The sequence below is a fragment of the Sus scrofa genome, chromosome 8 (genome assembly GCF_054392235.1).
Source record: "Sus scrofa isolate SSC_HxYL_T2T_F1_AM1 chromosome 8, Sscrofa_HxYL_maternal_Yorkshire_Landrace_v2.0, whole genome shotgun sequence".
Taxonomy (NCBI): Eukaryota; Metazoa; Chordata; class Mammalia; order Artiodactyla; family Suidae; genus Sus; species Sus scrofa.
In genome coordinates this window covers 88,326,819-88,350,830 of record NC_139390.1, presented here as the reverse complement: position 1 = coordinate 88,350,830, position 24,012 = coordinate 88,326,819, and the positions used below count along the sequence as shown (strand labels likewise).

The 24,012-nt window shown below is 37.6% G+C and overlaps 1 protein-coding gene across 5 annotated transcripts in view; it reads right to left on the bottom strand.

Moving 5' to 3' along the window:
- TTC29 (tetratricopeptide repeat domain 29) overlaps positions 1–24,012 on the bottom strand; it is a 236,707-nt gene that overhangs the window by 92,144 nt on the left and 120,551 nt on the right. For all 5 annotated transcript variants that reach the window (XM_021101529.2, XM_084972743.1, XM_021101528.2 and 2 more), the window contains 2 exons: positions 16,880–16,971; positions 3,553–3,676 (listed from right to left, as the gene is read on the bottom strand). In XM_021101529.2, the coding sequence (XP_020957188.1) occupies positions 3,553–3,676; positions 16,880–16,971 (216 nt within the window). The remainder of the gene's footprint in view (positions 1–3,552; positions 3,677–16,879; positions 16,972–24,012) is intronic.

Here is a 24,012-nt window from a genome sequence, read left to right as displayed (position 1 = left end):
TTTATGTATGTATTGATTTATTTGAAGAGATCCAAGTGAAGATGTCAAATAGGCAGTAAGAATGAATGGAATGGAGGAACGGAGGAGAGAGATCTGAGTTGACACATTAAGAAGTGCTACTGCATACCCAGTATGTACTAGGAACTCTACTAGGTACCATGTACATAGTTACAATTTTTTTGGCCACATCCACAGCAGGCAGAAATTCCCTGGCCAGGGATCAAATTTGAGCCACAGCAGTGACCTGAGCCACAGCAATTTTTATGCCAGATCCTTAACCTGTGGGGCCACTAGGACTCCTAAAATTTCTAATCTTTATGCAGTCTTCAAGGTATCTTGTTATTGATATTTGAAAGATGAGGAAACTGAAGATCAAAGATTTAACTTGCCCAAGGTCACAGCTGATAAACAGCTAGGCATGGATTCAAAGTCAAGTGGGCAAAACTCAGTGTGATTCTTTGGTCCTGCTACAGTGCCCTCCACGGAAGAGCTTTATAGAGAGCATGCAGTGCAAATAGCTTGTGCAATTGTTCAGGTATACGGCTGGAATAAATTCACTTAATACAATTAGCAAACATTCATAAGCAACTGAATAGCAGAGATGTGACATGACTTCTTGTCAGTGCTTTCCTAGGAAATGGCTTTGTAGAACTAGGAGGAAATTCAGGATGTCACATTATCTCAAAAAGACAGGGAGAAAAAATAACGATCACTCAATTCAAATCCACTTTGCTATACAATTTCAAGTCATATTCTCATAGTAATAATTTAACAACTCAGACTCAGCCTGAGAAGTTATCAGATTTTCTTTTTTCTTTCCTTTTCTCTTTCTTTCTCTTCTTTCTTTCTTTCTCTTTCTCCCTTTCATCCTTTCCTTTCCTTTCCTTTCCTTTCCTTTCCTTTCCTTTCCTTTCCTTTCATCTTTTTAGGGCTGCCTCCTTGTCATATGGAAGTTCTCAGGCTAGGGGTCGAATCTGAGCTGTAGCTGCCGGCCTATGCCACAGTCACAGCAACGCCAGATCCAAGCTGCATCTGCGACCTACACCACAGCTCACGGCATCGCCAGATCATTTAACCCACTGAGCGATACAAGTTGGGTTCATTACCGCTGAGCCACAACAGGAATTCCTCAGTAGATTTTCTGACTTCAGAAAATATCCACAAAGAATCACAGTAAATGCACAAATATTGAATGCCATATTAGCAATGAACAATTTTAGTATCAAATATAGCTTTGTCTTGAAGTCTGATGTCATAAAATCATTACTGTACTATATTCTTAATACCATACCATTTTTCAGTGAGTATTACAGTAAGATGTAAGCAGTCACTAAGATATGTGAATTGTGTATTTGAAGGCATGCATATTTGAAGAGAGCATGAATACTCAGAATGTGCCAAATTTTGTATTAGATTAGGGATAACCTAGTACAAAAAATTAACTTTTGGCAGTTGACACATCCTTTGGATACTATTCTTGTCTCTAGCTTTAGATAGCGAACTCTTCAAGAATGAATAATCATTGAACAAAATACATATTGATAACATATAAACTCATGGTAAAAAAAGTAAGAAAATGCAGATATAAAAATATTATCACTCAGAAATGTTTATTGTTTTTATCTTCCTTTGCTTCCTGTAATTGGGATGTTGGGAAAATATAGGCTGATACTCCATGTCTGCCTGAGTTCTGGGGATTTTTTTGGTAATAGGGCAATTTGTGCTTTTTGCACTTCTTGAAGAGTAATCCTTTAAAAAGGTAAGACCACATATATTTATTAGGAATGTCAATTCTGCTACTACAAGATAAGCGCCCCTATTAGACCATCAGCCTCACGAGGGCGTACATCTGGTTTCTTTGTGCCCCCACCCATGGATCCTGAAAAGAGGACAATGGCGGGTGGGGGGTGGAGTGGTTCCAGAAAGACAGGGGCAGGAGAGAAGGGAGCAGAAAAGAAAGAGGGTGACAGTTAAGACAAAAGGAGAGTTTTATGATTGTGAGTGAGAGGAGAGGAGGAGGCCAGGGAACCAGGGAGAACAAGAGGGGAGGGTGTAAAAGAGAGATGAGACGCCCTGTTTGAAATCATGCCTCCCATAGCAGGAACTAAAGATAGTAATTTTATTTATTCAAGTTAATTTCAAACGTTTATTCCCTTAAAAGATGTCTAAGTAATCAAAATAAATTATAGGGCAAGTAAAAGATGGTAGTGGTAAAGAGTGTGATGGTGAGTGCCACTGCCACCTAGAAGCTCGGAGGCCCCGGGGTGGGTTATTAAACCCCTGAGCCTTGGGCAAAGGGGAGCTGTGTGATACCACGTAAGCAGGTGGAAACGACAATGGAGCCATCACTTAGACAGACAGCGCCCACTTCCCCTGCCAGATGCTCTTCTATGTGCCTTACCTATATTAATTGAACATTCGCACCACCCTTATGAGGTAAGAAAACTGAAGTGCCTAGAAGGTTAGTAGCTTGTCTCAGGTCACAGATCTTATAAAGGAAAAAGCTGGGCTTTTAATCCAGTCTAGTCTCAGAGAGAGTGCTTTTTCTTTCTCTTTCTCTTTCTTTTTTTCCTTTTTTGCTTACCTTGATGCATATGGACTTCTCCCAGGCCAGGGATTAGCTCTGAGCCACAGTTGTGACCTATGCCACAGTTGCTAGCAATGCCAGCTCCTAACCCACCGTGCTGGGCAGGGGATCGAACCTGTGATCCAGTGCTACAGCGATGCTGCTGATCCCGTTACACCATGGTAGGAACTCCTCAGAGTGAGTACTTTTAATCACCATGTATACACAGTCTCTTAAAAAGGTTAAGCCAAGGTATACTGACACAGTTTGAGAATGAAAGTACTCCCAAAAATGACAGATCCTACTTATGATGAAAACAGCAATTATAACTGGAGACATAAGGCCCTTTCATACTGTTTCTAAAGGAGAATCTGGGTAATAAAAGATAAAGTCAGGCAAAAATAAACCTAAAGTCCATTATGATGAAGGTATTTCACTAGTAAAATAGCCTCTTGAATGAGATATTTTTGTTTTAGACTTTTCCTCTCTTCTTTTTCTCTTCTTTTACATAGCCAGCCTGTTGCTAGAATCCCATATTTTTGTCAGAATTACCCTTGGGATTTTCCTTTCTTCTCCTGAGGGACCTAGCAGAGGCATCAGAGCTGGATTAATAAAACAAGAATTTGGAGCAATAGGTGAATGTTTGTGTCAGCAGATAAGAGCCAACTTATTATAATGAAATTTCTTTGAACTGAAATATTTTAATTGCCTTTCAAAGCCAAAATCACTTGGACTCTGCATGGGCTGTGAAAATACGATTCAGTGTTGGCAGTTGTGGTGACTGTGTCCAAGATGGAGGTCAGGTCCTGGAAGAGGAGGAGGAAAGGGGTGTTTCTCAGCTCAGTCACCGCCTTGTGCCTTGCCTAAGTCCTGCAGCCCTGGGGCCATTCTGCACAACATACTATGGGAAGGTGAGGATCAAATGCAAATAGAATTTAAAAATTCTGCAAATTTCTCCCTATAAGCATGAAAGGCATTATACTCACTTTTTCATTGAAGATGTCGCCAAGCATTGTACTTGCTCTCACAAAATCTAGGCTTTGAAAATTGTTTCTTGCAATGTTCACAACTTTTTTCAGGTATTGAATTGCTTCTGTCATCTGTCCTTGGCTAGAATAAAGTAAGAGACTGAATGTCATCTCATTTAATGTTACAGTAAAGAGAAGTTTTTTGTGTGTCTTTGCTTTAGAAAGTGCAAGATGGTTATCAGGATAATGAAATGTAAAGTGTAAAATTTTAAAATATGTAGCCTGTCTTTGTTGGAGTAACTGGTGTTAAAATTAAACCTTTATTTATTTTTTATTTTTTGTCTTTCTGTCTTTTCTAGGGCCACTCCTGCAGCATATGGAGGTTCCTAGGCTAGGGGTCTAACTGGAGCTGTAGTCACCAGCCTACACCAGAGCCACAGCAATGCCAGATCTGAGCCATCTCTGCGACCTACACCGCAGCTCACGGCAACACCAGATCCTTAACCCACTGAGTGAGGACAGGGATTGAACCTGCAACCTCATGGTTCCTAGTCAGATTTGTTAACCACTGAGCCATGATGGGAACTTCAAAACTTAGACCTTTAAACTCTAATGTGCTGCTGGTAGGATTGTAAAACGGTGCAGCTGCTTAAGAATATAACTTCTCAGTTTCTCAAAAAGTGTAATATACAGTTAGTGTTTGAGCCAAGAATTCCGCTCCTATTTATATACCCAAGAGAAATGAAGACACATGTTCAGACAAAAACTTGTACATGAATGTCATATCAACATTATAATAATAGTTTAGAAGTGGAAACAATCCAGATGTTGATCAGTTGAAGGGATAAGCAGAATGTGCTATAATCATACAATGGAATGTTACACTCAGCTATAAAAAATGAAGTAGTGATGCATGCTATCTATAACAGATAAACCTTGAAAACATGCTAAGAGAAAGACGCCAGTCACACACACACACAAACATGTATCATATGATTCCATTTACATGAAATGTCCAGAATAGGCAAGTCCATAGAAACAAGAAAGTAGGTTAGAGGTTAGAAGGCAGAGGGGAGGGACATTATAGGGACAGGGGACTAAGAGGTACAAGGTATTAGGTATAAAATAAGCTACAAGGATATGTTGTACAACACTGGGAATATAACCACTAATTTATAACTATAAATGGGATATAACATTCAAATTAAAAAAAAAGTAGGTTAGAATTTACCAGAGGCTGGGGAGATGGGGCAATTGGGAGTGGCTGCCTTTTTTTTTTTTTTTTTTTAATGTTTGGCTGCCCCACAGCGTATGGAGATCCAAGAGAGCCCACTGTGCTGGGCTGGGGATAGAACCTGCATCCTGGCACAGCAGAGACACCACCAATCCCATTGTGCCACAGTGGGAACGCTGTGTGTTTCTTTCTGAAGTGAAGAAAATGATCTGAAATTACATAGTGGTGATGGCTGCACAACTCTGTGAAATACTAAGAGCTACTGACTTGTAGACTTTAAAAGGGTAAATATACGGTGCATGAATTTTTATTTCAGTAAAGCTGTTATTGAAAAAATAAAATCTCTGAAAAGGTTGAAAATTTCCACAGTCCTTTACAAATGAAGCTGGTTCTTTGAGGGGAAAGCATATGTGATTCATAAAATTCCTGCTGGAGGTATTAGAACAAATAGGATGAATATAGAGGATTCTGAAATCTCCTAACCAGGACTCAAGGAAGGAGAGAGAGATAAAGCTGCAAGACGGAGGGAGCCTGGCTTCTGGCACGAACGTCTGGCAAACTGCAAGAATGTACATAAACAAGAAATAAGACTGTATTGTCTATGCCACTAAGATTTTGGAGATTGTTAGAGCAACTCAAATTACCAAAGTTGACTAAAACAAGTTCAGCTACTTTTTTTCTTTCAGGAAGAATAGAGAGTCATTATGCTGTACACCTTAAATGTATATAGTACTGTATGTCAGTTATGGCTCAATAAAACTGGAGAAAAAATAATAAAGTACTTGAATCTAGGATATTAAACAAACAAAGCAAATAAATAAATGACATGTGGGGAGCATCAACAAAAAATAATAGAGAGGCACATCATTTTAAAGATTTCAATGAATTATATTCAGAAATTTCTATTCTTTGAATTCTGCCCTTATTTTACAAATCTGAGTCCCATGATGAATGTTACCCCAAAGATATACAGATCTTAGTTTCACATGAGTGAGAGCTATATAGAAAGGGAAAAAAGAAGTGGAAAGAGTCTAAAAATCTCTCTAAAGGAGCTAATGATTTGAAAGCCAGTCTAGAGATATTTTTTTTTCTTTTTTCATCTAGGAGCCAGTTGTGGTGATGTCCTGTGTATAGACCATTTGCAGGTGCACTGAGAGAGGCCCACTCTCTTGGAGCAATCAAAATGAAGAATCAAGGCGAAAAGTCTTTGAGCAACCAAAGAGACAGTCATTTTTGAAAACAGCTACATCCAAGGTACCATGTGCTGTGACTGCTTTTGCAGAGGCAGCTGAAGCCAAAGTCTGGCTCAAGGGACATTTGACTGCTGATTCACAGACTGCTGAGTCAGAGCCCAAAAGAATTAAAACATTATGGACAAAGAAAGAAGTAATTTCAAAATAACAGCTCCAAATTAAGTATGCTGAAGAAATTCAATATCTGTTGAATGTCTGGAGTTGTATTTTTTTTTCCTGTCAATTCCTAAACAGAATGGTGAATCTAAGATTATATGCAAGTCTATTGCTAAATCATAACAGAACTGTTGACATTTTTCTATTAAAGTGACAAACCCAGAATTAAGAGATTTTAAAATAACAAAAAAAATCTGTAATCATGTTCTTCAATGGAGCATAATGAAGGAAAAACTCTTCCTTATTCCTGAATGTTTCTGAATCCCCAGAACTCACTCTTTGGTTTCATAGGTCAGCCTTTCCCAGTGAGCATCTGGGTCACAACCCTTAATAAATCACAAGATGAAATTCTGAAATGCAGAGGTTCTTTTGCAATTGAGAAGATTCTTACACAGGCATTTCTTTATGATTATATGGCAAGGATTTATTTATAGAAGTTCCTACAGAGAGAATGGTGACGATTACAGCATATAGAGAAGATTCGCTCCACCTTTAAAATTATTGCAGCTAAAGGTAAACTTAGCAACGTCAATACCATGTTTCGCTGATACTAAAATACACCCTTTCTGAGATTTTAACAGTTCTGAAATCAGGATCCCTTAGAAAAAGTGGCATCTTTCATCTCCGTCAGACAGGCAGCAGCCCATGCATAGTTGTTGCTGAGTTGGCCCATGTACCTGGACATGACCCACAATTGCAATGGCTTGATCATTCTGTCAACAACGATTTAAAAGTAATTTCAGAAGGGAATATGAGCACTGATCATTTCCTAGAGACTTTTCACTGAAATCTTCTGGAAGACAAGAAAGTGCCAGTTTCAAAATTGACAGACTGGATGTTCACAACACTGTAGGTGATACTGGAGCACCATTTTAAGAAGGGCTCCATAGCCCCAATGTTCTGGTTGACACAAAAGATGATATGTATGAGAAAAAAAAAAAAAGGAAGAGAGAGAGTGACAATTCTGAGTTTAAAAGTTATTCAGAAGAACTGGACTTTGAATGCAAAGATGTTTGAGGAGCATAATAAATTGACATTGTTTGTATTTTCTTTGTACATGAATTCTCACAAGTCATTGTAAAAGCTATCTAGGTTTAAATGAGTCTAAAATGGTTCTTTTATTAAGTATAAAATCAAAATTCTAAGCAATAAGAAAGTATTATGTCAGTTTAGTGAGAATATTTTTTTCTTTCTTGGACATGTAAGATCTGTCTCTCAATAGAAAGAATCTTAGATTCAGTGAAATTGGGAAATAAAGCTACTCCTTCAGTATAATGGATTAAGTTGGTTTACTCGTTAGCAAATTTTTGATTAAAATTTTCTAGGTAGTTTAAAATTCACACTGAATTTATATGCATATATATAATATGACTAGGACATCACGAGAATGAACAACTACAAAGCCAGTCTAATTATTTTATAGTGCTAATAAATCCCTATCCATATTGATCATTTCAACTTAATTTTCTGCAAAAGTTAACTTACCTAATTTTTGTGTTTGTATTTATATTGTGAGTGCATAGCCGTGAAACAAATAGTCAATGCTTTTCTGCTTGTATGATGGGCATCAAAATGTTCTAACCTTCACATCCATTTTCTGGTTGTAGCTAAAATAGCAAAATCTAATGTTCACCCAAATCTCTGAGCAAATAGACCTTACTAGAGAATTATTTTTTTCTGTAAATGTCTATAATAAATAATGGATGAGCTATATTATTATAGTTGGAAAAGCACTTCTTGAATAAGCAATATAAAAGGTAATATTTGATTTTTAGTGGCAAGAACTTGAAATTTGTCACATCAGAAATGGTCAGTATATGGAATAAATAAGTTCATGCAAAAACATTTAGAATTTTCACAAAATAATCCCATGAATGGGGCATGTGTGTTAGTATCACTACTGGGAAAATTAAAATCCAATTGTTTTACAAAATCAACTGGAATGAGTTAGGAAATTATGTATATAACCAATGAGAAGAGTTATCTGAGATTAGAACTCATACTCAACTTGGAAAAAATGTCAAGCTGCTTTGAAAGACTGATTAAAATGAAATATTTTGTCTAAATGCTATTTTTCTATGATCCGCAGAAACAGCAGCTCTGGGGAAAAACTGCATCATTATTCCACAGTCTTTGATCTATACTAAGCATTTAACAAATCTAGTTTTTAAATGTCAAAAAAGAGGGGTGGATTGTATGATATATGAGTTAGATCTCAATAAAGCTGTTATTTAAAATAAAATGAACCTTTTTAATTATTTAAATGAAACTTTTTAATAAACTTTTTAAATATAAATACTTTAAATATAAACTTTTTAAAGTTTATAAAAGATCTATGCTAGTTGGTTCTTGCAAGTATCCCTCAGTGGTAAAAATCCCAGGTATCATTAAAGTCACCTATACAAATGGCAAAGTGCTTAGAAAGACATACAGGTTCTAGAAGAGTGCTTGTGGTTTACTAGGCTTTCATGTATTTTTGAATAAAGAAATGTTTGAAAAGTTGAGGAGGGAAACACTTATGCAGTACACATAAACATTAAGCTTCCATAATTATTAGAGAAATACAAATCAAAACTACAAGGAGGCACTACCTCACTCCAGTCAGAAGGGCCATCATCAGAAAGTCTACAAATAACAAATGCTGGAGAGGGTGTGGAGAAAAGGGAGCCCTCCTACATTGTTGATGGGAATGTAAGTTGGTGCAGTCACTATGGAAAATAACATGGAAGTTCCCTAAAAAACTAAAAATAGAGTTCCCATATGATCCAGCAATCCCATTCCTGGGCACATATCTGGACAAAATTCTAATTCGAAAAGGTACATGCACCCCAGTGCTTACAAGATCACTATTCACAATACCCACGACATGGAAACAACCTAAATGTCCATCGACAGATGAATGGATAAAGAAGATGAGGTACATTTATCAATGGAATGTTACTCAGCCATAAACAAGAACGAAATAATGCCATTTGTGGCAATACGGATGGACCTAGAGATTCTCATAACAAGTGAAGTAAGTTGGACAGAGAAAAACAAACACCACTGTGATATCACTTATATGTGAAATCTAAAATAGGACACAAATGACATATGTACAAAACAGAAACAGACTCAGTGAACAGACGTGTGGTTGCCAAGGGGGAAGGGGAGGAGGGATGGATTGGGAGTTTGGGATTAGCAGACACACACTACTACATACATGCATAACTGAATCACTTTACTATGCACCAGAAACTAACACAACATTGTAAATCAACCATACTTCAATAAATTTTTTTTTTTTTTTTAAAAAGAAAAGAAAAAAGTTAAGCTTCCTGGGAAGTCGTGAGTATCTGCCGTTGGATGTTTGGTGTCCGTGACTAAAACTCCTGTCTCCTGAATATTTCAGTACCCCAGAACATCGTTCCCTTCAGGAACATTTTTGAGCGACTATCAAATACCCTAGAATGTTCTAGTGACTGATGAATATGGTTGCTTCCCTCCAACTGTTTACTGTCCATTTGGAGAGAGAACTCTATACATTCATATGCGATAAGTACTATGAAATTACGGTGCTTTGAAACCTGGGGAAGTTCATTTGAACACCTTCACAAGAGCAAGTCTGGTAACTGTAGGTAAACGTGGTCTTAGAAGGCAGCCAAAAGGACATGGAGCCAAATCTAGTAAATACAACGGGCATCTCAGAGCATCTATATGAATCTGAAGAGTTGTAATACGCATTGTGTGAGACATCTTTGAACTGTGACCTGCGAATAGAGTCACAGGCTCTTGCCTACTCCTATGTTTCCACCTTACCCAGGGCTTCAGCACAGACTGAGGGTCACTGCTGTTAGCTGCCCATTTTTCTCCAAACATTTCTTCCTCTCCAGCATCTGAAGCCCTCAGTCAATCTTGTATTCTCGAATTTTTCATGGATATCTCATTTTCCCAGCATCTTACTGACATTTGAAGCCTCTGCCTAGCCACAGCTGGCTGTTTCCTGAGTTCTCTTCAGGTCTTCTTCTTCCTGCCATTAAATGCTGGCTATGGGCAACTTCATATTCTACTGTGGTATGCACATGCCTGGCAAATTTATATTTCTATTCCTGATTCCCCCCACCCCCATACTGCATATCCATATTTCCAACTGTCCAGACATACCAGGCATGCAAAGGAAGACAGTTCCCTCCAAGTGATGTCATCCAGTGATGAGGCTGATGTAATTTCGGAAATTACTCTTTAGGAAATGCCTTCATAGTGTAGTGGTATAAAGCATTCACAAGTAATTTAATGTATTTTGTTCCAAAATGGGGTTAGCCAGAGATTATTTTCTGTTTTCTAAAGGTGTGTCTAGATCCTTTTGGCTGATTCCACCTCTCAAACAACGACGTGCTGCTATAGGGGCTACTCAAAAAATACACCGCAAGCCCAGAAAGCATTTCAAAAGAGTTTAATTTTAAATAGGTAGTGGCAAGATTAGAGGTATAAACTTGCATAACCTCCCAAGATTTGATGAGAACAACATGCATTTTCATAGGTAAGCTGTGGTATGTTTGTGAAAATAAATTAGACTGCTTTAAAAATCACAGTGCTCTATGGTAGATATTAGAAAGAACTAGGCTTGAATCCGAGCTTGGCCTCTTAGATACATAACTTTGATGACATCTGCACTCTTTCTCAGCACTGTTTCCTTGCTTTTTTTTTTAATGGCCGTAAGTTGTTGTGAGATGAAAAATTATGTATAACATAGTAGTGATTCATTAAACGACAGCTAGTGGTGTTACTATTACCTCTTAGTGAAATAAAAAGCAATCATACCCATAGCTCTGTCCATCATATTATATACCATAGCCAAGAAGAAAAGACTATTTAGCTAAGCATTATTTTCTGGAAATCTTCCATTATGCAATGAATTAAACACCATAGTGGGAATGTACAATCTGTAAGACAGGCACATAAAGTCCTGGGGACTATTTTCTAAGGGGTAGAGCCAAAGAACTATCAGTTTGTTTACCTGAGTATCAGGTACTGTCAATGCAGTCTTTGTTCCTTTCTTATTGGTAAAAGAATGCTCCACATATTAGAAACGGAATGGAATTTTACATTCCTGGAGTTGTGAATATTGCTTTTTATGATTTTGTCCTCACCATTTCCTAACAGAATTGTGAGCAATCTTCTTTCACACTTAGGCATGGTTCAATTCTCCAGAAAAATTCTGAATTTTTTAAGGAATGTCTCCATGAGGATGCATTCATTACCTGAAATATTTGTTTAGTGGAACAACTAAAATGGTACTAAGAGCTCAAGAGTATGAAAATAGCAGTAAATAAAATGGTAAACTATTTAGAATTTTAAGCAAAACCTTGTATAGATAAATAATAATAAGATCCTACTCTGTAACACAGGAAACTATATTCAATATCCTGAGATGAACTGTAATGGAAATTAATACAAAAATATATATCTGAATAACTTTGCTGTACACTTGAAACTAACATAACATGGAAATCAACTATATTTCAATAAAATAAATAAATAAAAATAGGCAGATTTCTAGGACTAAGAATATTTTATCAAACTGCTATTAACGCTGGAAGATCTTTCTTGGACTATAATAATCAAGAAAAAATTGATGAAATAAGGAAAAAAGTAGAGATTTCTTTCCTCATCATTTTAAACCTTTAGGGAAAAACCATTATTTTTATTTAGCTAAAATGAATTCAGTGGAGTTTAGTTATGCTCATGTTTCTAAAAGCTGATCTATTTTTGATAGAAGAACATTTTGGCTGAGGATTGTTAAGTCTCAACATACACCAACAAAAAAAAGTTCAGTGAAGAAGAAACACAAAATAGTGTAAATAAAACTATTGCTGGGTGAGTTGAGTTGTTTTTCTCCCAGAGGAGCAACAGATCTCTAAAATGTCCAAAATTATCTGGAACTTGCTCTAACAAATAATGCGAGGGAAAAAGGCTTCCTATTATAAATTATATGCTCTACTCAACGAACGTGCAGTGCTATAGCCAACAAAGTTGCTAATATAGCATCTGAAATGGAAACATTATATGCTGCTTAAAGGATTTCCAAATTTAAAAGTTAGCAACAGATTTAGAAACCAGTCTTTCTCTGGAAGAGAAAGTATCAGACATTTTCTTAGAGGCAAGCTACAGATTATTTGTGTAAGTTAAAGGACAAGGTTAAAATGTTAGACAAATATTAATTCCAGTTTTCTATATGCAGTGCACAGGTGCAACTTGAACAGCATATCATATGGGATAATCATTAAATTCATTCAACCAGACCTTAGAGAGTTAAAAACATATATTCTGAGGAACAGGACTCCTCGATCCAAAGAATGAGAATGAAACAGTGCAGAATATTTGTGTATCAAGGTGATTCCAGTTTCCAACTGGGAAAACAGGACTGTTAACACCCACATCCCCTGACAACTGTCCAATTATGTATATCACACTTGGCCTACTGTTTGCAGTAGAAGTAATCAATAAAGGATGTGGTTGAGTGAACATAGATTTTGGTTGAACCAATGCATGAAAACTTAATCATTTACTCAGAGAGAAGAAATCAAATAGAGCAGAGATGAAACAGCCACTAAGGGGTTTGTTGATTGTGCCACCAAGTTTGTGGGCCACAGATGAAAGTAATAAGGCAAATGGAATCAGTGACAGGAGAAAATGTAAAAAGCTCTTCTTAATTTCATGAATTAATAGAAATGTTTTGATGTATTTTGGGGGGTCATTTTTAGGAAATTCCACATCAAAGCCAGGATGATCCATTTTAAAGAATATATGAAAATTACTAGGGCATGTCATTTCTCTCAAGCAAGAAGAAATTAATTTTCAGCTATAACAGAAAGGTAATTTTCACACTTGAAACTTTGTCCTGATTGATTTAAAGATCTCTACTGTGGAAAGTTTTCTAGGAAATAATTTAACCCGAGTTTGCAAGAAAATTTCCAACTGGTAAAGAATAACCTCAGAGATGGGCTGGTTGTGACCAACACATTTTGGCAAATTCTCATTTTTGTGATTTTCCCCCCTAAATTCTTTTTAAAAGTCCTCCTGGAGTGTTTTAGCATTCCAGCAAATGGGGCAAAGAAAACATCATAAGGAAAATTGAGGATTTTTCCCTCTATATTTACTCAAATTGTTTGTCTATGTAATAAGAACATTTACTTGGTAATTTCTCAACTCACTCCCTCTTTGTTTTATGGACCATAATTCTGGCTTTTATAGCCGTGTCATAGATAATTGTTTTCATTTTAGAACATCAACTTTTTTTTCTCAGTAGTATTCCAAGTAGAATGGAAAAAGGCATTATAAATGCTTATTTTCTGTTGTGCTGCTTAAACCCTTGTGCAATTACTATTATTCAGACCAAGAGCAAAAATACCAAACCCTGCTCACTATTAAAACCTTCTGCAATAAGCCTAATGCCAAGGCTGGCTCTAGCATTACCAAACGGCTACTGCATTACTAAGTTGCAAGTCTTGAGGGAATGTGGCGTGTTTTTCCATTGAAGGCTTGGTATAAATTCTTATAACCATTTTAGAAGCTTCTAGCCTTACAGCTTATTCACCTTTCATGCATGCTCAGCTGATGGTCTTAGACACACACTTATCCTAGACATGGCTATCCTCTTCCATTTCCTTTAAAGAGATAAAATATGTTTATAGAGAGAGGCCTCCCATTAGTGAAACATGCAATTGCACGGGGTAGGAGAGAGAGATTTAGAGGTGAAGCTAAGCTTCATATGCAGTTTGATTTATTTCTCAGTCGCCACCAACATAATTTCCTCTATTTTGGTTGTGCTCCATTTTTTGCATGTTACTGCTAATCTGAGGATGGTTTAGGACTATGAAAGGGATATGTGTGTGTGTGCATGTGCATGTGTGTGCATGTGCCAAAGAAACCAAGCCCTTGAGGCAAAATTTTCTAAAAATGACCCCCAAATGTGTATCAATGCACTTCTAGTAATTAGTGGACTCAATTTAATAAGGCTTCTCGGATGCCTGGGGTGCTGATGTCGACCAGTATGGAAGTTTTGTTTTGGAAACATCTGTCTCGAGATTTACTTTGCACAAATGCTGAAAGAATAAGCTAAGGTTTATGCTCCCCTGAGTATTCCTTCAAATCAGTGACCATGCTGCAAAATGGCAGACTGGATTGGAGAGCTTGTGGTGGCTTCGGGACACTATTTCTTAATAACCTTAGAGTAAGCACATCCTGTACTCTTTTGTGCATGATGAACATTATGCAATTAAAAACCCATGCCTGCTGTACAAATAATCGATGGCTTCATTGGTTTTTAGTGTGTGGGAATTCTTATAAGTAGAATTCACTTCATTTGGTATAAAAGTGAGGTAGGGATAGGTTTTCTTGCCTATTATATGTTTGCCCTGGGCCAGTTGCTAGATTGTTGAGAGTGTTGGAATATCATCACCCTCATTCCTACCCAAAACATACCCTACTTCATGATATATCAGATATAGCTAGATCTTTTTCCATACTTCAACCTCAAATACTTAAGCAGCCAAATTCAAACAGTTGATTGTCTGTTGTTGCTAATATTTACCAATATTTAATTGTTCAAGTCCCACCTTAGCTTTTACTACATAGACCAGGAATTCAAATCCTGGAGTGGAGACTCAAATATTCCAGATGAGACACCAGTTTAACAGGTGAGAAGTATTTTAAGATAACCTCAGGTCTCCAGAAGTTTCAAAAATGATTATAAAGATTACCTGTAACCAAAGAAAAGTCTAACACTGGTCTTGTCCTGTGACATAGTAAATGCTCCATATATGTCTATAAAATAAAATATTTTTTTTTCCTTTGGAGTTTTATCTCTTCAGTTATGTTGGGATACACAATGTCATTTTGTAGGAATTATTTAGTAAACATGTAAGGAAGGCATTTATTTAACGGTATAGGCTTTGGCCAGGTTGGCTATTACAAAGCAAGACAAATCACCCAGCCATTTCCTACTGATTCTGGGCAGCGTTAACAGCAGAATCAAGTAGTAGTCAAAATGAGTGGGACAAAGGGGCCCAGAGATGGTGTGTTTCAAACAGATGTTAAGTTGAATCCTTACACGATTCTGTTTTGTGTTCACACATCTGCTTCATTCAGGTGATTATTTGGAAAGTAAAAGTTTAAGGGGAATTCCACAATGGAATTAGCAGTTAACAAACCTGCCTAGCATCCATGAGGACACAGGTTCAATCCCTGGCCTTGCTCAGTAGGTTAAGGATCTGGCATTGGCATGAACTGTGGTGCAGGATGCTGACGTGGTTTGGATCCCAAGTTGCTATGGCTGTGGTGTAGGCCAGCGGCCGCAGCTCCAATTTTACCCCTAGCCTGGGAACTTTCATACGTCACAGGCGTGGCCCCCCCCCAAAAAAAAAAATTTAAAGGATAGTTCGGTTGCTTGTCCTCAGGCTGATCACCAATCTTTATTTGGAGGGACCACAGCACTCATGGTTGCTTGCTTTATACACTGTTGGCCCTGCCTTCCTTGAGTAAACGCCCATACTCTCCTTATAAAAATGTCTGTCCCTAACCCTTCATCCACTGGTGACTACGGTGCATTTTATTTATTTTGTAGGGCACTTTTCATTTCACTGGTGTTAGTTTTTTAATATCTAATTAATTATTTATTTAATACTTAATAATTATTATATTGGCAATTTTAATACATAAATAATGATCCACTTTCAATGCATCAGACATTTTAAATGCCTTTGGAACAACCATTTTACCCTTTTTTTGCTATGTCTATGGCATGCGGAAGTTCCTGGGCCGGGGATTGAACCCATGTCACAGTAGTGACCAGAGCTGCTGCAGTGACAATGCCAGATCCTTAACCCCCTATGCCACTAGGGAAAAAACTACTTTGTATGTGTTTACAACTGAAATACAAGTGGGGAGAAATTAGAATTTGACACAATCTATATAATTATTATTATTACTGCTACTACCACAACTACTAAAGAATCACATAAAAGCTGTATCTTGGATATAAGATAACATACTAAAAACCAAGGCCTTAACTTTGACAACTTTCCTTATTCTTATTTTATCATGGCTTAAATATAATGCAGAGATGGAGTGGCATACACAATATTCACGGTACAATGGGTGAAGGGTATAGCATATATTATCCATGGAAAAATCTGTATCAAAAGTTGTTCAGGTATACTTTGGTTCATTTTTCTGTTTTAAAGGAAATTTTGGGAACATTGTGTTTGTACCCAATTGTTTATCCAGAAATGCTCAGAGGAGAGATATCTTAATGGAAGAAGCATGATTGAAGCATAAAATAGAAACTCTCCTCAAAGAAGAGATCTGGAAAGGTTACAGTGAGCCAGTTACTGAAGCGTACTCCATATCTCTGTGCTCTCTGCTTTTTTAACCTGTGAGATGTGACCTGATTTTTCCCTCGCATCCAAGGTCATCACTAAACTTAGAGAAAATCAAGAAATAAAATAATATGAAGGAGGGGGGGTAGACAAAGAGGAGTTTAGGTGCATATTTAGAAATACCACATTGGTTTAAAATAACTTACGATGAAAGGGTCACTTAAGAAGGGCACTGCTTAAAATTTAAGCAGGCAGTAATGGAAAGCGACAGACCTCAAACAATTTAAGTCTTTCACAGCTGAGTGAATTCACAGTGACAGCAAGACAAGGATGTGCTAACTTACCTCTGCAGGACCTTGGCCGTGGCTTCATAGGCTCTCCCCAGGCTCAGATCATCATCCAGGTCTGCAGAGATTTTACCGTAAGTGTTAAGGACCTATGGGGAAGGGGAATATAGCATGACCAGATTCACCGATGTTTCATTTCATAACAGATAAGATGAAAATTAATAGTTGTTTTTAATGTCACCATAAAATACGGTTTTTGCTTATTAAAAATTCATGTTGGCTTGGGTTTATTTTTATCTGTAGTATAACTTGTTTCACAGCCATCTCTTTGAGCCATGACAGTGAAGTCTTACTTTCGTAAAAATAATTCTCTTCCTGCACAATCCAAAAAAATCTTCCAACTGACATAACTTAGGGGTGAATAAACAACGGAATGGTTTCCAACATTATTTTAAAATATGGGACTATTATCTTACGTAATATAAGGCAGATTATAACAGTCTACTATGGTGGCTTAAATATAACTTTTCTTTCTATAAATAGCTGTTTGAAAAGCAAGAATTTAGGTACCAGGCAATTTCTTAATCTATCATTTTATTAGAGGCATATCTCAGAGTTTGCACACGTATTCAGTCTACACTAAAAATATTTCTTAACGAATGTACTTCATTACCAACAATCTCTTCAATAATCAAAAGATTATGGCTGCCACAGCCAAACGTATGATCTTAATTTAACACTGACATCATCTGCATGGTATAATTTTCCTCTTTATTCTTTTCCTCTTTCAAGGGCCAGAAGAGGGAAAATACATAAAATAAAATCCTCCGTCTTCCATCCTCCTTCATTGTCACTTGACCCAACCTATTACACACATGAAGACACAGGAAATCTCCAAAGACCTCTATGGAAATCCTTTTTGCACACTTTCTAAGAAAGAATTAGTGAAAGTCATTTGTCAGCGTTGGGAGGGGGAGTCAGCTTGAACGAGGACGTCATGTGCGCTGTGCGCTCAGCCTGCGTTGGGCATCTGAGAGTTTGTGTATTAGAGGCAGTGTGGATATTCATCTTTACTTTCTTAAGGTTAATATCTGGGAAATAATTTCATCAAAGTCATTGTGATACCTGTTAATTTATATGTGTGTGTGTGTGTGTGTGTGGTTTACAAGTGACTGCCTGACATAATACCGATATTAAAACTTATTAATACACATTGACTCAGTGTTTTATTTTCCGTTAAACCTGCAGAGTTCAAAATTTTGATTCTTATTTTTAAGCCTCTTAATAAGCCTTGTATAAACCTGAGAATATTCTTTTCACTCTGTTGTGCAAAACTGGCAACACCTAGATAAAGTCTGATGTGACTAACATACAGCTTTTTGAGGTAAGGGGCAGAATCACTGAATTTTGTGAATTTGTCAGAGACCTTATTAAATCCAAATGTCAAAATATTTAGGAAGAGACTTTCTGGTGTTTTTCTTGGTCAGTATATATTTCATATGCCATCCCAGAAATTTGAAGATTGAATATTATTATATTTTGTGTCAAAAATCATGTTTATGCAGTATTGTTACCGTGTGCCAGCGCTGTGTTAGACCCTAGGAAATCTTAATGGGAATAGGCCATGCTTGTGGCCTTCAAGGCACTTACAGTCTAGTGGTATAGAAGTTTGCACCGCGGCAGCTGTGTGAATTAGCAGTGCCTGAAGACAAGTTTCTCCAGGATTTAGCCTTTATCCTCCACCACACTCCCATGCCCCGGGCCACTCTGGACCTGGAAGCAGGACAGTAGCATCCGGCGGTACCCAACATACTCTTAGAGCTGTGACTTTGGCCCATGGGTAGGAGGGCAGGTGTCCTAGAAATCACAGACACTTCGGTGTCCACAGCTCCTCTCCCACACAGGCATGCAGCACTTCCAGGGAGCGGCGGGGGCAAGGACCAGCGCAGTCTGGGCTTCTCGTTTGGGTCTCAGACCTGATTCTACAGAGGCTTCCTCATGGAATCAGATGAGGTTTACTGGAATGAACACCCACCTTAGACTAAGAAGACCTGGATTCAGGACCTAATTCTTCCACACCCAACACCTCTCTCTGGTCCAAAAAAAATCTCCCTGAGAAACTTTCCTCAGAAGCAAAAAAAGAAAACCTCCCTCTGAGAGTTGTTGTGAGGCTGCCGCGAGATAATGCAGAGAGCTATTTAAACATGAGATGAGAATTCTCTGTTAACCAGCCAGCTCCCAGAGAGTTCCGCTCTCAGAGTAAAGATGACACACTTTACTAGTGGCTTGAGGAATTTGTCTCTCAGCGTAAACACTTTACCTAAAAACAGGAAATACATAGGCAGTGGGAAGAAGACACCTCATTACTGGCCCAATAGGAAAATAACCAATTACAATGGCTCCCCTAGATCCATGGGGGCTATGTTCCCAAAGCCCCAGTGTGTGCCTGAAACCTCAGGCAGCACTAAACCCTATATATTCTGTATTTTCTCCTATATTTACATATCTATGATAAAGATCAATTTATAAATTAGGCACAGTAGAAGTTAACAATCATAACTGATAACAACATAGAACGATTATAACAATATACTTAAAAGTTATGTAAATGTGGTCTCTCTCACTCTTTCTCAAAATACCTTACAATTTTTTTTTTTTTTTGCTATTTCTTGGGCCGCTCCTGCGGCATATGGAGGTTCCCAGGCTAGGGGTCTAATCGGAGCCGTAGCCACCAGCGTATGCCAGAGCCACAGCAACGTGGGATCTGAGCTGTGTCTGCGACCTACACCACAGCTCACGGCAACGCCAGATCGTTAACCCACTGAGCAAGGGCAGGGACTGAACCTGCAACCTCATGGTTCCTAGTCAGATTCTTTAACCACTGCGCCACGACGGGAACTCCTACCTTACAAATTTAACACACTTTGCATCTTAACTAAGTACTTATCACACACTGTGGCTGTAACTTTTTCCATTTGAGGTATGACAGAAAACCAGCACAAATGTCTTTTTCCCTCTTCACAGTTTCACGGAGATTCGTTCTTAACCATAGATCATAGCAACCTCAGCACACAACTTTTTTTTTTCCTTATTAAGTTGATAACCTTTACTGTTTTCCTTAAAGGAAGCACTTTAGGCTTCTCTTTGGCATATCTGAATTGCCAGAATCACTCCTCTTGAGGTTTGGGGCCATTACTAAGTAAAATAAGGATCACTTGAACACGGCACTGTGATAACTCAATAGTAACTCCAAACCTACATGGCTACCACGTGACTAGTGGTGGGCTACGCTGCACAAGGGGGAGATTCATATCCAGGATGGAACAGAAGGAAAGCCCCAAGATTTCATCACGCTACTCAGTTTAAAATACATGATTTGTTTATTTCTGAAAATTTCCATTTAATCTTTTCAGACCCTAGTGGACTGGTGGTAACTGAAACTTCACAAAACAAAACCACGGGTAAGAAGGGGCTGCTGTTCATGACATCCATACTAAGGACCTTGAAAATGCTATAGAGAAGTTCATCTAAATCAAAGATGGGGCCTTTGCAGCTCAGCCACGTGAGCTCTGGTGGAAGGGCCTCAATTCAGGTGAAATCATAAGAATACAAGGCAAAGCTCAGCAGATTGGTGAATTGTGTAGTTCAACCTAAAGGGAGTAGGAAGGACATTGTTAAAAGAAAAGAAAAGTAAGTGGAAAAATAACATGAGATCACAAATTGTATAGAAAATAATTGTTGGTGGGAATGTAAATTGGTACAACCACTATGGAAAACAGTATGGAAGTTTCTTAAAATAATTAAAAGTAGAGAGCTACCATATGATCCAGTGATTCCACTCCCAGGCATATACTCAGAAAAGACAAAAACTGGAGTTCCCGTCGTGGCGTAGTGGTTAACGAATCCGACTAGGAACCATGAGGTTGCGGGTTCGGTCCCTGCCTTTGCTCAGTGGGTTAAATCTGGCGTTGCCGTGAGCTGTGGTGTAGGTTGCAGACGCGGCTCGGATCCCACGTTGCTTTGGCTCTGGCGTAGGCCAGTGGCTGCAGCTCCGATTAGACCCCCTAGCCTGGGAATCTCCATATGCCGCGGGAGCAGCCCAAAGAAATAGCAAAAAGACAAAAAAAAAAAAAAAAAGACAAAAACTCTAATTAAAAAAGATATGTGCACCCCAACGTTTATTGTAACACTATTTACAACAGTCAAGGTTGAATGTAACATAAGTGTCCATCAACAGATGAATGGATAAAGATGTGGTATATATATATACAAGGGAATATTACTCAGCCATAAAAAAGAATGAAATATTTCTATTTGCAGCAATGTGGTTGGACCTAGAGAATATCATACTAAGTAAAGTAAGTAAGAGAAAGACAAATATTATGATATCATATATGAAATCTAAAAAATAATACAAATGAACCTATATACAAAACAGAAATAGATTCACAGATATAGAAAAAAAACAAAAAACAAAAAGCTTACGGTTACCAAAAGGGAACAGGAGGGGAAGAAGGATAAATTAGGACTATGGGATTAATGGATATATACTACAATGTATAAAATAGATAAACAATAAGGATTTACTGAAGAGAACAAGTAATATTTGGTATCTTGTAGTAACCTAAATGGAAAATAATCTGAAAAATATAACTGAATCACTTTGCTGTAAACCTGAAACTACCACAATATTGTAAATCAACTATACTTCAATTTACAAAAGGATGAATATTCAATATTTCAAAAAAACCAAATCATGGAGAAAATAAATATGTTTTGTATTGCTTTTATCATAAGTTACCTTACCATCTTTTTAATTCAGGTATAATTTATAAATTAATAAATATCAATTAATGTGAATCATTAGACAAACAGTGGAACATTCTTTATAAAGAATACTTCATTTTATTTTATTTTACTTTATTTTACTATTTTATTTTATTTTTTTGTTTGTCTTTTTGCCATTTTCTTGGGCCGCTCCCACGTCATATGGGAGGTTCCCAGGCTAGGGGTCGAATCGGAGCTGTAGCTGCCAGCCTATGCCAAAGCCACAGCAACGCCAGATCCGAGCCGCGTCTGCAACCTACACCACAGCTCACGGCAATGCCAGATCCTTAACCCACTGAGCAAGGCCAGGGATCGAACCCGCAACCTCACGGTTCCTAGTCGGATTCATTAACCACTGAGCCACGACGGGAACTCCTACTATTTTATTTTATTTTATTTTTTTTGCTTTTTAGGGCTACACCTGCAGCATATTCTAGTTCTCTGGCTGAGGGTTGAAGGGGAACTACAGCTGCCAGGCCACACCACAGCCACAGCAATGCCAGCTCTGATCCACCTTTGCAACCTACACTGTAGTTCATGGCAACACTGGGTCCTTAACCCAATGAGCGAGGCCAGGGATCGAACATGCATTCTCATGGATACTGGTTGAGTCTGTAACCCACTGAGCCGCAATAGCAACTCCTAAAGAATATTTCAAGTGAGAAAATACTGTCTGGTAGTCTGCGGGATCCACTGTACTTGACTGAATGTCCCTGTGGCATGCATACGTTGGAAGCAAATCCAGGGTCAGAAGGTTAAATTCTGTTATTGCAAATTGAAGATAGGAGGAGAGGAAAAGAATCTCAGGTGTAAAATACTATGATGAGTTGCAAATTCATTATATATCCTGAAATTTTATAGACAGTGAACTTAATCTTTGCCAGATGACAAAGGAAAACACTGATTAATCATGCTACTATGCCAATTTCAATGAACATGATTACCAGATTACCGAAGTTGGAAAAGTCAGCTCATGTACCTAATAAAAATTGAGTGCTATGTGGCCATGTCATCACATTGCTCTAATAAGTTCCCTGAATAACAGAGATGAAGTTTTGAAAGCTATTTTATTAGATGTTTTAAAGGCAATTCTTCCCACTAGAATAAAATTGGTTTACTTGAAAAGATATTTTCAAATAAAACCTAAGTTCCTAAAATGAGATAATTTCTATTGATCACCTAAAAGCAAAGCCACTAAAACACTTAGCATAAAAAAATGAGAGTGTGAAAAAGAATAATGTCAGCAATATGCTACAAATTCTTTGAAGAACTGCTTGCTGTAATGATTTAAGGATCATTATTTTGCTTCAGTAGCCTTCAAGGGTGCACTGGATTTAAGCCAAGATTGTCACCTGTCAACAAAGTGATATATACATACATATATATATGTGATGTATTTTTATAGACTGATGAATAGATATACAGGAATATTAGTGTATATATCTCTAGAGATACTGAGAAAGAGAACAGAAAAGCAGCCTTGTCCTCCTAGAAGATCATAAGAATAAATTCTGTGCCTGAGTTTTGGCATCTTTAAGGTAAGACATGTAAGAAGATGTTATTATGTCCAATAACATCAGACACCCAATTGTTTTCTCTCTTTTAATCTTTAGGATTTCCAGTTACATGGGGACCCTGGAACAAAAGAAAATGAACTATCTGATATTGATCCCCCTTCTTACCTCCCTCTATTTTCCCATTCCTTACCTCATTACAATTCCTCTCTTATGGTTCCTTTATTTGAGACATTAAAACAGAAGAAACTCCAGCAATCAAGGCCCTCACATTTGCTTTCAAAACTGAAACTTACTTTAAAACCACTGTGATGGAGATTACTCCTGTCTAATTTTCCCAAAGCAATGGATTCTTTTCCCATCCCCTCTGCTCAGTCAGCCGTTACAAGAAAACACTATTCCTGTTCATTTGTTTTACACACTTTTTATTTTAAGATAATTGTAGATTCATAACCAATTGTATGAAATATACAGAGCATGCTCACACATCCTTCACCCAACTTTTCCACGATGGGAATATCCTGCATAACTATGGTATGTCTCAACCAGGGAAATCCATGCTCATACAATCCACTCACCTCATTCAGATTTCACCGATTTTACACACACTCCTGTCTGTGTCTGTGTGTGCTTGCACTGGTGCACATACATGTGGGGGTGTTAATTTTACACTAACTTATCATATGTATATATTTATGTAACCACAAGCACAGTCAAGATACAGCAAAGTTCTATCACTGTAATGATCTCTCATGCTATCCTTTATTATGTTTGCTGCTTAGAAGAGAGAGTGAAAAAAAATTTTTTTTCTCTTGTCCTTGGGTTAAAGAAAGGTCTGCCTTGGGAAAA